This window comes from Schistocerca nitens, chromosome 7 (assembly GCF_023898315.1).
Source record: "Schistocerca nitens isolate TAMUIC-IGC-003100 chromosome 7, iqSchNite1.1, whole genome shotgun sequence".
NCBI classification, from domain to species: Eukaryota; Metazoa; Arthropoda; class Insecta; order Orthoptera; family Acrididae; genus Schistocerca; species Schistocerca nitens.
The window spans coordinates 326,899,636-326,918,165 of NC_064620.1; the positions used below are offsets into that span (position 1 = coordinate 326,899,636).

The window sequence follows — 18,530 nt, forward strand, 5'->3', positions numbered from 1 at the left end:
GAACTCGGGACCTTTGCCTTTCGCGGGCAAGTGCTCTACCAACTGAGCTACCGAAGCACGACTCACGCCCGGTCCTCACAGTTTTACTTCTGCCAGTATCTCGTCTCCTACCTTCCAAACTTTACAGAAGCTCTCCTGCGAACCTAGCAGCACTAGCACTCCTGAAAGAAAGGATATTGCGGAGACATGGCTTAGCCACAGCCTGGGGGATGTTTCCAGAATGAGATTTTCACTCTGCAGCGGAGTGTGCGCTGATATGAAACTTCCTGGCAGATTAAAACTGTGTGACCGACCGAGACTCGAACTCGGGACCTTTGCCTTTCGCGGCCAAGTGCTCTACCAACTGAGCTACCAAAGCATGACTCACGCCCGGTCCTCACAGTTTTACTTCTGCCAGTATCTCGTCTCCTACCTTCCAAACTTTACAGAAGCTCTCCTGCGAACCTTGCAGAACTAGCACTCCTGAAAGAAAGGATATTGCGGAGACATGGCTTAGCCCCAGCCTGGGGGATGTTTCCAGAATGAGATTTTCACTCTGCAGCGGAGTGTGCGCTGATATGAAACTTATTGGCAGATTAAAACTGTGTGACCGACAGAGACTCGAACTCGGGACCTTTGCCTTTCGCGGGCAAGTGCTCTACCAGCTGAGCTACCGAAGCACGACTCACGCCCGGTCCTCACAGTTTTACTTCTGCCAGTATCTCGTCTCCTACCTTCCAAACTTTACAGAAGCTCTCCTGCGAACCTTGCAGAACTAGCACTCCTGAAAGAAAGGATATTGCGGAGACATGGCTTAGCCACAGCCTGGGGGATGTTTCCAGAATGAGATTTTCACTCTGCAGCGGAGTGTGCGCTGATATGAAACTTCCTGGCAGATTAAAATTGTTTTTTTTTGGACTGTCATCATTATACAATTCTATGCCATCGTTTTAAATGACTGTGGATATTAGAAGCTCCTCCATCTGCGACATACACTCCTGGAAATGGAAAAAAGAACACATTGACACCGGTGTGTCAGACCCACCATACTTGCTCCGAACACTGCGAGAGGGCTGTACAAGCAATGATCACACGTACGGCACAGCGGACACACCGTGAACCGCGGTGTTGGCCGTCGAATGGCGCTAGCTGCGCAGCATTTGTGCACCGCCGCCGTCAGTGTCAGCCAGTTTGCCGTGGCATACGGAGCTCCATCGCAGTCTTTAACACTGGTAGCATGCCGCGACAGCGTGGACGTGAACCGTATGTGCAGTTGACGGACTTTGAGCGAGGGCGTATAGTGGGCATGCGGGAGGCCGGGTGGACGTACCGCCGAATTGCTCAACACGTGGGGCGTGAGGTCTCCACAGTACATCGATGTTGTCGCCAGTGGTCGGCGGAAGGTGCACGTGCCCGTCGACCTGGGACCGGACCGCAGCGACGCACGGATGCACGCCGAGACCGTAGGATCCTACGCAGTGCCGTAGGGGACCGCACCGCCACTTCCCAGCAAATTAGGGACACTGTTGCTCCTGGGGTATCGGCGAGGACCATTCGCAACCGTCTCCATGAAGCTGGGCTACGGTCCCGCACACCGTTAGGCCGTCTTCCGCTCACGCCCCAACATCGTGCAGCCCGCGTCCAGTGGTGTCGCGACAGGCGTGAATGGAGGGACGAATGGAGACGTGTCGTCTTCAGCGATGAGAGTCGCTTCTGCCTTGGTGCCAATGATGGTCGTATGCGTGTTTGGCGCCGTGCAGGTGAGCGCCACAATCGGGACTGCATACGACCGAGGCACACAGGGCCAACACCCGGCATCATGGTGTGGGGAGCGATCTCCTACACTGGCCGTACACCACTGGTGATCGTCGAGGGGACACTGAATAGTGCACGGTACATGCAAACCGTCATCGAACCCATCGTTCTACCATTCCTAGACCGGCAAGGGAACTTGCTGTTCCAACAGGATAATGCACGTCCGCATGTATCCCGTGCCACCCAACGTGCTCTAGAAGGTGTAAGTCAACTACCCTGGCCAGCAAGATCTCCGGATCTGTCCCCCATTGAGCATGTTTGGGACTGGATGAAGCGTCGTCTCACGCGGTCTGCACGTCCAGCACGAACGCTGGTCCAACTGAGGCGCCAGGTGGAAATGGCATGGCAAGCCGTTCCACAGGACTACATCCAGCATCTCTACGATCGTTTCCATGGAAGAATAGCAGCCTGCATTGCTGCGAACGGTGGATATACACTGTACTAGTGCCGACATTGTGCATGCTCTGTTGCCTGTGTCTATGTGCCTGTGGTTCTGTCAGTGTGATCATGTGATGTATCTGACCCCAGGAATGTGTCAATAAAGTTTCCCCTTCCTGGGACAATGAATTCACGGTGTTCTTATTTCAATTTCCAGGAGTGTAGTTTCTCCCACACAAGCTACGTATACGTTTCACTTTTGCTAGGTAAATTTGCGAATATACACTGATATACTGCGGAGGCAGTGATGGTGGGGGGGGGGGGGCTGGGAAGATGACGTCGGCTTTCATCTGATGACGGCTTGCGCCACCTGGGGGATAGTAGATGTACTGATGATGGTTTAAAAATCGTGTGCCAACACCTAGCGTAGTCTTTTGAAGTGCATCATCTTTCCGTCAGTGAATGATATAAGTTTTTACTACACTACTGCAATTTCGGGCTTAGGCCATTATCAAGTGATATTATGGCTTTATCACTTGATAATGGCCTAAGGCCGAAATTGCAATAGTGTAATAAAAACTTACATCTACATCTACATCTACATACATACTCCGCAATCCACCATACGGTGCGTGGCGGACGGTACCTCGTATCACAACTAGCATCTTCTCCCAAACAGAACGAGGGAAAAATGACTGCCTATATGCCTCTGTACGAGCCCTAATCTCTCTTATCTTCTCGTTGTGGTCTTTCCGCGAAATGTAAGTTGGCGGCAGTAAAATTGTACTGCAGTCAGCCTCAAATACTGGTTCTCTAAATTTCCTCAGTAGCGATTCACGAAAAGAATGCCTCCTTTCCTCTAGAGACTCCCACCCGACTTCCTGAAGCATTTCGATAACACTCGCGTGATGATCAAACCTACCAGTAACAAATCTAGCAGCCCGCCTCTGAATTCCTTCTATGTCCTCCCTCAATCCGACCTGATAGGGATCCCAAGCGCTCGAGCACTACTCAAATGCTTACAACAGTCACTGGCGGAAAGATGATGTTCTTCAAAAAAAAATTTATGACTGTGAATCCCAGCTACAACAAGTTTATTTTACCTAGGGTAGTGGCACAACTACCAGAGCGCCATCTCTGTCCATTCGTTAATAGAGAATGCTCACAGCCGGAAGACTCAGCGTGTTGCAGTTTTGTGAATCAAGCAGACAATCGTGCCCCGAAGACCATTCGTGCTTCCTACAGCCAACTGAGCGAGATTGAAGGGAATCACATTGTGTTCTTCCTAGTGGAGAGACTGTCCTTTCGAAGAATTGCCACAGAAATTCGATCTGCTGCCTCAGTTATACAACGATGCTGGTATTAGTGGTCACATGAACATTCCCACGCCCGTTGATGAGGTTTTGGACGTCTGCATAACACAGTGGTAGACCGTACAGCCACCACAACACAGGTAAGAGGGCTTGTCAGGTGTCAATACGAACTGTTGCAAACTGGTCATTAGCAGTGGGACTACGGGCACGCACACCTCTAGCCGGTCTTCCCCTCACGCCACAGCATCGACGTGCGCGGCTCCACTGGTGCCGTCAGAGGATCACTTGGAAGATGGGATGGCGCGCCGTGGTCTTCAGCGATGAAAGTAGATTCTGCCTGCATGCAAGTGATGGTCGTCTGCGCGTACGACGTACGCCTGGTGAGCGTTGTCTTGTAAAGTGCATTCGTCCGAGACACACTGGCCGCACCCCAGGCCTTATGGTGTGGGGAGTGATAAGCTACAACTTACGTTCCCTGGTGTTTCTGGAGGTGACGCTAATTAGCACTCGGTACAAGCAGAATGTTGTTAGACCCGTTCTTTTTCCGGTCTTGCAACAGGAAGATGACGTGTTGTTCCAACAGGATAATGGTCGCACACACGCTGCCCGTAAAACGGAACGTACTCTGCAAGACGTGCAGCAACTTCCCTGGCCAGCACGACCTCCGAACCTGTCTCCAATCGAGCACATGTTGAATATGATGGGACGAGAAGTGACTCGTGCAACTCAACGACTCTTACAGAACTGCATGGACAGCTGGAGCAGGCATGGAATAACGTAGCTCAGGACAGTGCTCGCCATCTGTACGATCGACTGGACGCCAGGGTCAGCGCATGCATTGCGGCCCGTGGTGGCTGCGCCACATACTACGGTAATAAGAGCGTTTTAGCATGGGTCGATACCTGGTACCTCAGAACCGCTTCTGCTATTGATCTGCAAATGTAATAGTTTCATATACTCCACGTGCACTGTTACAACAGTAAATCCTGAGTCAGTTGGAAGGCTTTTAAAGGGTGTATTAATTTTCTACCGGAATTGAATGATACACACAACGTCAATGTCTGTCCACAGTCTTTCGAGAAATGACCATCTCATCCGCTTCTACTTTGCCTTATACCATAGCATATCAGGCATCTGGCACTCGATGCTTAGCCAAAGTGCTGACGAACTCTCATGTGCAGTATTGAAAAAGGAACGTTCGTAGACGATGAATTTATGGTTTCCTACCGCTATACACTCACATTAACAGCATCTGTAACCCAATGGCGAAATAACATGTTCAACTCCGTCCATTGTTCTTGTCCATCTAAATGTTGGCGGATAGTTCTTTGGTGGGTCGAACTTGCACCGTGTAACATGAACTTTTCGTAGCTACGTGATTTCTATTGAACTATTACAATACCCAGCATTCTCCGCATACCTCTGAGTGCGAAGTAGTCTGAAGTCCCAGGGATATTAAGAGGAGCTGGCCCTGGTTTCTGCCACAAAGAAAAATGTGCAACTGAAATCTGATTATTGGGAATCGGTATCGATCAGAAGTTAAACCTTTATTGACCGTTTCCCAGTATCTTTATTCTTACAGGATGCATGAGGTTAATGAGCACATGACGTAGTTTGGCGTGCCGGTATGCGCACTTGGGAAAAGTTTAACTAAATTGACGAACAGATCATATTTATTCACAAAAGTGAGTATACTTCTAAATATGGAACACACATGGAAATTGTAACATCATGGTTCTATAAAAACAAACTGTATTCAGCATAATTATTCAGCACGGATTTGACCGAAGCAGGGGCGTGACATGGGCACACATACGCTTACGCTCCAGATCTCATTCTAGAATTATAGTAAATAATCTTCACCATTTTCTAATCAAAGTTGAGACGCAAAAATTAGCCTGTGCCTCGCAGCGAAAAGAAAGTAGGAACCTGATCAGGATCACGATGCCTGAAGTGAATGCCTGTAAAGAACAATTTCTTCCACATCTGCATTTATAGAAATGATACCGTAGTTGACACTCGCGAGAAACCTATAACGCTCTCCACAAATGACTTTAACGTCACAAAAATTTTCTGATTCTAAAAACCTGAGTAACTTCTCGTCCGAGGTCGTCATTTACTTTCGTGCGGAAGAGCACAACATATTCACCGGCAATACAGCGACCCTGCTGTGAATCCACTTCTCACTGGCGCGATAACGTCTGTCTGAAATCCAATCTGCTCTGCACCCGAGCACTGACAGCGGGAAACTAACAGTGGATGAACTGATTAACCCGCAACACGGATCCTTATGTGGCGCCAGGCATCTCCTCCAGGTGGGATACAGACGCGTTCTGAAAACTCTCCATTGGTTCAGCTTCTGAAATTTTACATTAAAGCGATCCTGGTGTGTGGTTTGAGAAAGCCAATCGCGAGAGGCCCCGGCATGAACGACCGCGCAGATAACGCTCCCACGCCCACCACCGTGGCACCTTGAGTCAGCTTTGAAATTTCGACTGCCGTTCCCAGGCCTCCGCCGCAAAACTACACAAAGAAACTCCACCCGAATTTGTACAGCTGTATGCGTTCATAATTACTCTCACATTACTCCCGTCCAGCGATCGTCCATGTTTAGGACTGGTGGTTACAGGAAATAGTGTGATGAATATCAAATGCAGTAAAAACGAGAGTAAATCACGCTCAGATTCAGTTCCCAGCGTGATCTTCCTTCGTCGTAAGTAAGAATATCATAAAACGCCAGAAGAGAAAATGTAGTCTCCCGAATTGATGAAAATGCGAAACTATAAAACCACAAATTGATTGCCGCCTTTCGAAGTGTTTGCAACTGTAATAGGGTAAAAAAAAAGACAAAAAAAACGTAGAAATCTGCAGGTATCGGGAGAGGAACGTTGTCGGAGCCGGCCGCGGTGGTCTAGCGGTTCTGGCGCTGCAGTCCGGAACCGCGGGACTGCTACGGTCGCAGGTTCGAATCCTGCCTCGGGCATGGGTGTGTGTGATGTCCTTACGTTAGTTAGGTTTAAGTAGTTCTAAGTTCTAGGGGACTTATGACCTGAGATGTTGAGTCCCATACTGCTCAGAGCCATTTGAACCATTTGAACGTTGTCGGACAATGATTTACGACTGCTTTATCGAACGATGTATGGGGTGGTATTCGCTGAGGTGACAAAAGTCACAGGATAGTGATATGCACATATACAGATGGCAGTAGTATCGCGTACGCAAGGTGGGAAAGGCCAGCGCGTTGGAGCAGCCGTCATTTGCACTCAGGTGATTTATGTGAAAACGTTTCCGATGTCATTATGGCCCACGATGGGAAATAACAACGCGAGATGCTAGTTGGAGCTAGACGCAATGGACATGAAACTTCGGAAAGCGTTCGGAAATTCTATGTTCCGAGATTCACAGTGTCAAGAGTGTACTGAGAATGACAGATTTCAGGCAACACCTCTCACCACGGACAACTCAGTGGGTGACGGCTTTCACTTAACGAATGAGAGCAGCGGCGTTTGCGTACTGTTGTCAGTACTAACAGACAAGCAATCCTGTGTGAAATGACCGCAGATATCAATGAGGGACGTACGACGAACGTGTCCTTTATGACAGTGTGGCGAAATTTGGCGTTAATGGGCTATGGCAGCACACGCTCGACCCAAGTGACATTGTCAACAGCGGGACATCGCCTTCAGCGCCTCTCCTGGCCTCTTGACCATATCAGTTGGACTCTACACGACTACAGAACCATGGCCTGGTCACTTTCGCAATTATGGACGGCTAGAGAGGCAGCGTGGCTCAAATTTCTGCAGGGGACATCCGACGACTAAGTGAGTCCATGCCACGACGAGCTGCGGCACTACGTCGGGCAAAAAAGGTTCCGCCATGGTGTTTGGAAGTCTACCACGACTTCTGTCACCTCTGTGTATGTAGTTCAAAAATGGTTCAAATGGCTCTGAGCACTATGGGACTTAATTTCTGTTGTCATCAGTCCCCTAGAACTTAGAACTACTTAAACCTAACTAACCTAAGGACATCGCACACATCCATGCCCGAGGCAGGATTCGAAACTGCGACCTTAGCGGTCGCGCGGTTCCAGACTGTAGCGCCTAGAACCACTGGACCACCCCGGCCGGCGTGTATGTAGTACTCTCCAAATAAACATTCGACAAAAAGTGCTTAATGGGGTGTCAAACTAAAAGGAGAATATAGTAGTAAGAAGTTTTGAAACTAATATACAAAAGGTACAAAAAGCACGAGGCAACCACAGCAGGAAACGCAAACTTTGCCTTAAACTCAACAGCATCCGGAGACGCAGAAGCATACATATTAGGACTACGCTTACAAATCTGTACAAATTTGGCGTCAACTGTAGGCACAGCAGTAGTTTCCTCAAAACAGATATGGAAACATTTACGTCGAAGTGGAGGGAAACGTACGCCTCGCGAAGTTTACTAAGGGAAATTTCACCTCGGTGCACGAAAATGTGTAACATAGATATTACATCATAACATATGATAAACAGATATCATATAGAATAACGATAAACAATAGAAACATTTAAAAGGTCTTACAAATAAATACAGAACGGATTCGTAAAAGCGAAATATGCTGATGTAAAACTTGAAAATGTGGAAAGAGTGTTGCCGTAGAATTAGTAGCCGACAGCGTAGTTCTAAAATGGACCAGCAGATGTGAGAAGATATAATTGTCTGGTAGGATAATAACTATAAGGAGGATTAGAAGTAAATAAGTAGATACGTAAAATTCAGAATTATAATATAAAGCCCTCGACATGTGAAGACGAGTATACAAAAAAAAAAAAAAAAAAAAAAAAAAAAAAAAAAAAAAAAAAAAAAAAAAACAGCACACTTCCAAGCAGCAAACGCAAGAAATTTAAGGACAGAAGTCCATTGCGATAATCAAAAAGTGGTCGAAAGCAATGAAATAAAACGAAGAAATATCAAGAAATATATAGCCAAGTGAACATTTTACAAGAATGAGTCGTATTAGGATTCATTTTTACTTCTTATCTGATCACTGAGAAGCATTTCTTTTGTAGTATGCGAATATTTATCTTCTTCTATTTCTTCAAGGGGCTTTAACTTTTTGCCTTTCTGAGCACAGCTTAAGATTTGTAGATTGTCAAGCATAGATGGTTGGTGTCCACTAATCTTAAGATGCTAAGCAAACGCAAAGTGGCCTTTCTTTGTTAACAAATTCTCGTAAAACCTAGTTCTGCGCTAAGTAAGTCATTTGACAATCCTTACATTATAGTTTATAGACGTGAGAACTAACTATTTATCCTTGTGGGGCTGCTTATTATGAATGAAACTACGTTGCTTCTATTTTTGGTCGTGCAAGCATTTAAGTTGTCATGACTTTTAAAAAGTTGAGTTCAAAATAAAAGGTACAAAATGAGATCAAGGAAGGCACTAGAGGATGTAACCAACCACAAGAGAAAGAAATAAAATCAATGCGGAACAACAATGGACCTGATGCCGTGTTATCTAGTCTCTTAGTCTGCTAAGCAAACGGGGGTGCATTGCGTAGGTCAATTACATCTCCGGAACAGTGAATGTCATACCCGACACTCGAAGCCTCTCACTACTTCTATACGTTGGAGAGGTCTCAGAAACAGACTTTGAACAAAATGGCGCCCAACACGATGTTGTCTGTGGTGGACACTGACACTACGTAGTTACGTGTTGACAGCTCCAAGACACCCGCAGAACACCAAACTGTTAGACGTGCAACGGCGTCAGTCCGCTCATTTCATCCTCAGTTATTTGCTGGGTGTATTCCAATCTCTGTTTTTCTCTACACCTTTCACTCTGTACAGCTCCCTCTAGTACTATGGAAGTTATTCCCTGATGTCTTAACAGATTTCCTACAATCCTGTCACTCCTACTTGTTAATGTTTACCATAAATTCCTTCCCTCGCTGATCCTTAGGAAAACCTTCACATTCCTTATCTCATCAGTCCACCTAATTTTCAACATTCTTCTGTAGTAACACGTCTCAAAGGCTTCCATTCTCTTCTTTTCCGGTTTTCCACAGTCCATGTTTCACAACCATATAATGCTGTGATAAAAACGAACATTCTCAGAAGTTCCTTCCTTATATCAAGTCCCATGTTTCATACTAGTAGACTTCTCTGTCAGGAATGCCTTTTTTGCCAGTGCTACCCCTACTTTTCTCAGAATTTCGAACGTCTCACCATATGACAGTGTCGAATGCTTTTCCCCGGTCGACAAATCCTATGAACTCGTCTTCATTTTTCTTTAGTTTGTTTCCATTATCAACCGCAACATCATAACTGTCTCTCTGATGCATTTACCTCTCCTAAAGCCAAATTGATCGTCGTCCTACACAACGTAATTTTCTTTTCATTATTCTATATGTTATTCTTGTCAGAAACTTGGATGCTTGAGCTCTTAAGCTCATTGTGCGATAATTCTCGTCGGCTCTTACAATCTTCGGAATTGTGTGAATGACTTTATCCGAAAGTCCGGTGGTATATCGCCAGTCTTATACATTTTACACACCAATGTGAATAACCGTTTTGTTACAACTACCACCAATGGTTTTAGAAATTCTGATGGAATGTTATCTGTCCCTTCAGCCTTACTTGATAGTAAGTCCTCCAAAGCTATTTTAAATTCTGATTCTTATACTGGATCACTATCCGTTCTAAATCGCTCCTGTTCCTTCCCTCTCATAGAGGCTTTCAGTGCTTTCTTTCTACCTATCCGCTCTCTCCTCTGCATTTAACAGTGGAATTCACATTGCACTCTCAATGTTAGCACCCTTGATTTTAATCTCACTGAATATTGTTTTCACTTTACTAATTGCTGAGTCAGTACTTCCGCTAACCATTTGTTTTCCGATTTCTTCACATTTTTCGTGCAGCCTCTTAGCCTTACCTTCCCTGCACTTTCTACTTCTTCATTCTGGTGTGACTTTTAGTTCTGTATTCCTGAATTTCCCTGAACATTTTATTACTTCCTTCTTTCATAGATCATCTGAAGTATTTTTCTGTTACCCATGGTTTCTTCACAGCTACTTTCTTTGTATCCATGATTTTGTTTCCAACTCCTGTGATTGCTCATTTCTGATACATCCGATCCTCTTAAACTGAAGTGTCTACTGAACTACTCCCTATCGCAGTATCTATATCCTCACGATAACTTCAAGGCTATCTCTTCATTCTCACTCCTTTGAACATTGATTCTTCCTGATTCTGAAATCGTATCGTTCATTAGCAGTCCAGGTCCATACTGGTCAGTGAGAGGTTGTTGCATCTTACACTTTCCTTCAGAGCTTATCCGGAATGTGGAAATAATATCAAGTTTTGCAGTCTCAGTTATTATTCTCTTGGCATATTGGTCGTATAACAACCCCGAGACCTACGAGAAGAAGAGTACTTGGCCGAAGTTCCCCCTCATTACGCTACGGTATTCCCGTTAAGTGCGTAATTAGCGTCGTTTACTTGTGATAAGCGGAGTAGATTAACTATTTCAAGCTAGATAACAGCTTGAGCATAATTCGAAAGGTAAAAGAGGGGAAGAAACTTAAGACACTTGTAACAGTCTATGCGGGAATGGGATTCATATTACCTTGCGGCTCTTATTTCTTGATCATCCATTCTTCCTTTTATTACGCGTCTTTCTCTATAGCTTACTCCATTTTGTCATAGAATTTCGAAAAGCACGAATTTACACTGTCGATCGCTTTTTCCATGTTGACAGATCCTATGAATCTGTCTTGATTTTTATTAAATCTTGCTTCCAAAATCAATTACGACGTCAAAACTGCCTCTGTGGTGCTCTTAACGTTTTCGAAAGCCGGTTCCATCGTCATCCAGTAGATACTCCGGTTCAGTTTTCATTCTTCTGTTTATTATTCCTGTCAGTACCTTGGGTGCATGAGCCGTTAAGCTGTTTCCACGACATTCCTCGCTCTTACCTGCCCTTGCTATCTTCGGTATTGTGTGGATGATATTTTTGCGAACGTCCGATGGTATGTCTCCCGACTCATAGATACTACACACCAAACTGAATAGCTAGTTTACTGCTACTTCCGCCAACGATATCAGAAATTTCTATGGAATGTTATCTATCCTTTCTGCCTTATTTAGTCAGACGTCTTCCAAGGGTCCACTAACGTTAACTCTTCACTGGGTCCCCAATCTCTACCGTATCGGCTCCCATTTCCCCATTCACGTCATCAAACAAGTCCTCCCCCTCGTATGGACTTCCAGTGCATTTTTTCCACCTATCAGCTCTGTCTTCTGTGCATTGCAGTGGATTTCCTATTGCACTCTGAATGTTGATATTCTTGCTTTTAGTTTACCTAGCGTTATTTTCACTTTTCCATATCCTGAATTAATCCTTCCGACAGCTATTTCTTTTTCGATTTCTACACAGTTTTCCTGCACCCAGTTCGCTTTGGCATCCCTGCACTTCCTATTTATTTCATTCCTCAATGACTTACGTTTCTGTGTTCCTGGATCTCCCCGAATATTTTTGTACTTCCTTCTTTCGACGATCAATTGAAGTATTTCGTCTATTACCCATTCCTGTTACCCACGCTTGTCTGTCCAACCTCTGTGATTGCCATTTTAAGAGATGTACATTCCTCCTCAACTGATGTGCCTGCTGTGGTATTCATTAAACTTCGACGTGCTCTTCATCAGTACTAAATTGTGATTAGAATCGAAACGATATCCGCTCTGGGGTACACCTTGCAATCAAAAATCTGATTTCGGAAGGTCTGTCTGATCATTATGTAATGGAGCTGGATTCTCCCTTACACCACCTCTAGTGATTTTTTAAAGATGTATCCGCTATTATTAGCTGAAATTTAGCGCAAAACTCAATTCCTATTCTCTCATTCCTGCTACCATGCTCACATGCTTGCGTAATTCTTTCTTCTCTTCCTTCCCCTACTATCGCGTTCGAGTCCCCCAAGAGTGTGTTACATTATCACCTTCTTTTACGTACTGAATTACTAGTTCAATATTCTCACACAATTTCTATATATATCTATCTTCGGTTCGTCACGTCGACATGTATAACTGAAGTGCGGTTACTGGGACTGGTTTGCTGTCGACTCTGATGGGACAACCCCGCCGCCTTACGTTGGGAATAATTCACTCGCTGCCCTACTTTCCTGTACGTAATCAGTTCTTCCTCCATCATACAGTTTTCTGCTGCTGTTGACATTAAACGATATTAGTCAGATAAGAAATCTTTGTATACTTTTCACTGTAGTTGACTGCCCCCCCCCCCACTGTATCTAGACTGAGCCTTTGCATATCTTTCTCAGAGTTTCTAGCTTCCCTATCACATTAAGACTTCAAAAATTCCACGATTCGAATCGTAGAATCTCACCTTTTCATCGGTTATTCAACTTTTTTTCTGTGATTATCTACCCCTTGGTAGTTCCCTCACGGAGATGCAAATTGGAGACTAATCCAGTGGAGTGATCATTATGAAACTTTTTCGATTACGGGCCACACGTCCTGGGATAAACATTGTGTGCCTTTAATTCAGGGGCTTCAATTGCCTTCTGGATCGTGATGCCGTTGGTCGCTGCTTATTCTTCCGCGTTTTAGGGACAGTTTCCTATCACAAGGGCAAGAAGCTGTCCTGAAAATCTGTCCTCTCCTCTGCCCTTTTTGGCAAGGCCAATGGCAGAACGTGGGTGATTCTTACGGTATCGTTTGGCATCGATACTACTCGAAGGCAGTCCATTTTCCAGACATGGCAGCAACTATGTGATTGCACCGCCAATCTGAGGCCGTCTCCGCGAAACGCCCTCACCAGCACGCTTGGTTATTGCCTCCGCCTGTTGGAACATTACGCGTAATTTTACTTAGAACCTCCATTCCTTCATAAAAAATGAGAAACTATTTCGCGACGAGTTTTGTTTGGCTCATGGCAAGTCACGGATCTCAAAATTTTTATTTACTGAAGTACGATAACAGCAAGTAGAGGCCTTCGAGATGTTCATCCTGTTACATTCTATAGTCAGTCATGTCTCCCTCACAGTCATCTGAACCCAAGACGACACAGGTGAAAGTCAGTGGCCTCATAACAAGCACGAAGACGGCTACCACCACCCAGTAAAGATTGTTGCCGTTTTGATGCCCCTTACAAGACAAATATGAAGAAGGCAAAGGGTATATTAAAATATTAGAAGATGCTTTCCGTGCCGGTTCAGGGATGACAACTGGTGTATTACCATGCTAACTACCAAGAGTAAGACCAAGGCGAAAGAGGAAGAAGAAAATTGCTTAAAGGGAAAGAGGAAGAAGAGGAGGAGGAGGATAAAGAACATGAAAGAGGGTTTGGCAAGGAGGAGGAGGAGGAGAAGGAGATGTAGGAGAAGGTTTAAAGAGGATGACAGCGAGGATGAGGAGAAGAAAACGAGAAGGTGTGAAGGTGAACGAAAAGGAAAAGGATTGGGAGAAGACATGGATACAAATGACCAAAAGGCGTAGGAAATAAAGGGCAAGGAAAATGTTCATGATGGAAATGATGGAGAATGGTGAACAACGATATGATCACGATGTTGGTGGTGGTGGTGCTAGTGGTTACGAAATGGTAAAAATGATGGAGATGATGATGATGTTTTTATTGTAGGAGATGATGGAGGAGGTAATGGAGGAACGATGCTGATGATGGAAAAGATGATGGTGAAGACAGAAGGGTTAATGGTGATGATGACAGTAATTATGGAGGAGATGTTTGTGATGATGGGGTAGACTGAGATGAAAATGATGGTAGATGATATGATGATGGTGATTAAGGAGTTCAGTACACTTAATGACAACACTAGCGTTAAGATCTCAATGTTTACCAATTAAAATGATGGTTATTCTCTTATTAATTCTTGACGAGGGGGGAATGTATTCAAACTCGTCTCATTAGAAAAGTTTAAGTTCAAACGCTCAAATGTGTGTGAATTCCTAAGGGACCTAACTGCTGAGGTCATCAGTCCCTAGAATTACACACTACTTACAATAACTTACACTAAGAACAACACACACACACACACATGTCCGCGGGAGGACTCGAACCTCCGCCGGGTGGGGCCGCGCAATCCCTGGCATGGCGTCTAAAACCGCGCGGCCACTCCACACGGATAGAAGTATACAGTAATTAGCAGCGATTATTATGAAAGTAAATACTGAAAATATTTACCCTTATATAATTTACAGCACGCACCACTCACAAACAATGGCTGTTGACGGAGATACACGTTTCACGTTTACTAGATGGCGAATACTGCAAAATAGATGCTGTTAGAAGAGAACTCACCGGCACAAGTGGCGCAGGTGGCAGCAATCAGGAGAACCGTCGCGCTGCTCCACACGGCCGCCATGTCTCCGCCCCCACCTGCAGCAGAAGAAGACTTGCCTGAATCACTGGATTCACCCTCGGAAAGGTCAGGCTGCGGTAGCACTGACGGAAAAGAAGCGAGATGAATACCAGGCTTGAGTAAGCTCTTTGAAAGAGGTTTCGCCTCAGAGCCAAGGCTGAAAGGTTATCGCTGGCTCGTACTGAGTCGCTGACGCCGCCCTTACAAACACTTATGCACGAAAATTTCTCTCTGTTTCATAAGCTCGTGACTTGGTAAATATTTAAGGCATACAGTATACACTATCTCTTAGTTTTCGTGCAAGATACTTGAGTAAGCTAATACTGCGCACATGTCTAGTTTTCGACTCGTCTAATAGTTAGGTAGGTTGTTACATACAGTGCGGATTATATTCCCGGAGCGTGTTTTTATGTGGAACATTTATACAGAACACACAAATTTTAAAAATGTTTGTAGTTATTGTCCATTTATAGGTCAGGAAAGAGTCACATTGAAAATGTGAACATGAATCACTTTGTTTTGATACAGGCTGCGGCCATTAACTACCATCTTCAGTCACCCTGTGCATAAATAGTCATGATGTCCTAAATGACTACTCCGTGTCAGTTTTGTTAAAATAAGGTGAAATCTGCTAAAATTTGTAATTAAACAGTACTTGATATTATGTCATAGATTTATAGTCAAAGATAGAAATCTATGACGTAGAGACATCCATCATATAGACATCATCATTTTTCACGACGACACAATTTTTTACGGCTACGAGTGTTAAGGCGGTGGTTTTTATGTGTGGGCATGATTGCTTAAGATCGAAATCGAAACTGATGTAAAAGAAGGTAATTCATCATGTTAGTCATCAATTTATTTCAACGTGACTTTCTTTAAATGTACAAAAGCTACGAAACTCCAGTTATGTAAATTATTACAGGTCCTTATTTGATTATTTATATCTATTCAAGTAACCCTCTGTATTACGGAAGAAGCTGTAGAGAAAAAACTGTTGTAATACGCATTTGAAATCACTTCTGCAAAATGTAAAGCTTTTTGTTTATATTGACGAATTGACAAAAATTTTTGAGGTGGTGTATTTCACTCGTTTTTGTACCGAAATGTGTTTTACTAGAGGACGACGCAAATCGCTTTCTGTTCTAGTATTGAAATTGGGTACGTCACAAGCAGACATAGGGTTGCCAACCCGCTTCATTTATGAATTTACATGCTGAGCATTAGTATTTAACATTCCTAGACAGACAAATACATCTTCCTTAAGTTCTACATATACATAGATACTCTGCAAACCACACTTATTTGCCTGGTAGAGGGTTCATCGAACCACCTTTACAACAATTCTCTATTATTCCACTCTCGAACAGTGCGCGGAGAAAACCAACACATACATATTTCCGTGCGATTTCTGGTTTCCATTATTTTACTGTGATGATCGTTTCTCCCTACGTTGTTCGGCATCAATAAAATATTTACTGACTGTGAAAGTTGGTGATTGAAATTTCGTGAGAAGATTCCGCTCAACGAAAAACGACACTGTTTTAATGGTGTCCATCCCAAATCCTGTATCATGTCCGTGACACTCTCTCCCCTATTTCGCTATAACACAAAACGTGCTGCTCTTCTTTGAACTTTCTCCATGTGCTCCATTAATCCTCTCTGGTAAGAATCCCACACTGAGCAGTAGTACTCCAAAAGAGAACGGACAAGCGTAGTATAGGCAGTCCCTTTAGTAGCTCTGTTACATTTTCTGAGTGTTCTGCCAATAACACGCAGTCTTTAGTTTGCCTTCCCCACAACGTCTTATATGTACTCTTCCCAATTTAAATTTTTCGTAACTGTAATTCCTGGGTATTTAGTAGGATTTACGACCTATAGATTGCACTGATATATCGTGTAACCGAAGTTTAATGGATTTCTTTTAGCACTCATGTAAATGACCTCACAGGTTTCATTATTTAGGGTCAACTGCCAATTTTTTACCATACAGATATCCTTTCTAAATCATTTTACAGTTTGTGTTGATCTACAGATGAGTTTACTAGACGATAAACGGCAGCGTCATCTGCAAAAAACCTAAGACAGTTGCTCGGATTGTCTCCTAAATCATTTCTATTGATAAGGAAGATCAGAAGGCCCATAACTCTACCTTGGGGAAGGGCCAGAAATTACTTCCGTTTTACTCGATGACTTCCTGTCAAATACTACGAACTGTGACTTCTCTGACAGGAAATCAAAAATCCAGTCACCTGACTGAGACGATAAACCATAAGCACGCAATTTCACTACAAGCCGCTTGCGTGGAACAGTGTTAAAAGCCTTTTGGATATCTAGAAATACGGAATGAATTTGTAGTATCTCATCAATACCACTCAACAATTCGTGTGAGTAAAAAGTTAGTTTTGTTCCACAAGAACGATGTTTTCTAAATCCTTTTTGACTGTGTGCCAATAGACCGATCTCTTCGATGTAATTCATAACGTTCGAGCACCATATATGTTCCAAAATCCTGCTGCGTATCGACGTTAATGACATAGGCATGTAATTTAGTTGATTATTTCTAACACCTTTCTTGAATACTGGTGTTACCTGTGCAATTTTCCAGTCTTTGGGTGCGAACCTTTCGTCGAGCGAGCGGTTGTATATCATTATTAAATATGGAACTATTGCGTGAGCATACTCTGAAAGCAATCTAATTGGTATATAGTCTGGACCAGAAGAGTTGCCTTTATTACGTGATTTAAATTGCTTTACTACTCCGAGGATATCTATTTCTCCATGGAGACTACCCTTCATCGACTTGATTGGGAAACACAGCGACATCCTCCAGTAGCCGACCGCGACAGACGCAGCAACAGATAAGTAACCGCATTTATCTTTTGCGAGTTCCTAACCAGGAGTGAATTTTATTATATCATCTCTGTGCTTTAATAGTTTAGTTTCTTGAGTTTCTGCGTGTAAATTAAACTCTAATAGCTACAGTCTCGCGTTTTCGTTTGCATCAGGAAGTAAACCGATTTTGTAACATATTTTAAGTTCCAAATCAGGGTCAAATTATTTAGTTTCACCTGAGTGCTTCGGTAGTAAGGTTTTATAATATCTGCGTATTACTAGACACAGTTCGTGAGTTTTCGTCAGGTTCTACAGTAGAGTTGCGCAGCACGTGCTGGTAGTACGTTTATCTGCATAGTTTAGTTTCCACGATCTTTACTATGGACAGGGACTGCGATTGTTGTGTGCGGATGCGAGCCGAGTTGGTGACACTTCGCTCTCAGCTTCAGGCTGTGATGGCTTCGGTTACACAGCTTGAGGCTGCAGTGGATGGGCACCACTGTTATGGGCCGGCAGTGGGGATCCAACGGCCGTCCAGCGCGTCAGAGACCTACCATCAGTCCTCACCGGTGGCCAACCCAGTTATTGCTCGCAATGAGGCTGACCCCTCATCTGTGGTCGAGTGGGAGGTCGCCCTGGGGCGAAGCAGGTGGCGAAAGACTTCTCAGACGGCCCCACATAAAGCCTCCCTAGTTTGTCTGACAAACAGGTTCCAAGTGCTGTCTGTGGCTGACACTGTCGCTGAGCCAGATGCTGTCGCCTGTCCTATCTCAGAGGAAACCACTCAGCCTGCAAGATCCGGGCAATCGCAGAGGGTGGGATTATTTG

General features: G+C 44.3%; 1 protein-coding gene across 1 annotated transcript in view; it reads right to left on the bottom strand.

Moving 5' to 3' along the window:
* The window catches only part of LOC126195084 (protein borderless), a 444,253-nt gene that overhangs the window by 262,890 nt on the left and 162,833 nt on the right, over positions 1 to 18,530 (bottom strand). The window contains exon 2 of the mRNA XM_049933546.1: positions 14,804 to 14,881. Coding sequence (XP_049789503.1) covers positions 14,804 to 14,867 — 64 coding nt within the window. The 5' untranslated portion in view covers positions 14,868 to 14,881. The remainder of the gene's footprint in view (positions 1 to 14,803; positions 14,882 to 18,530) is intronic.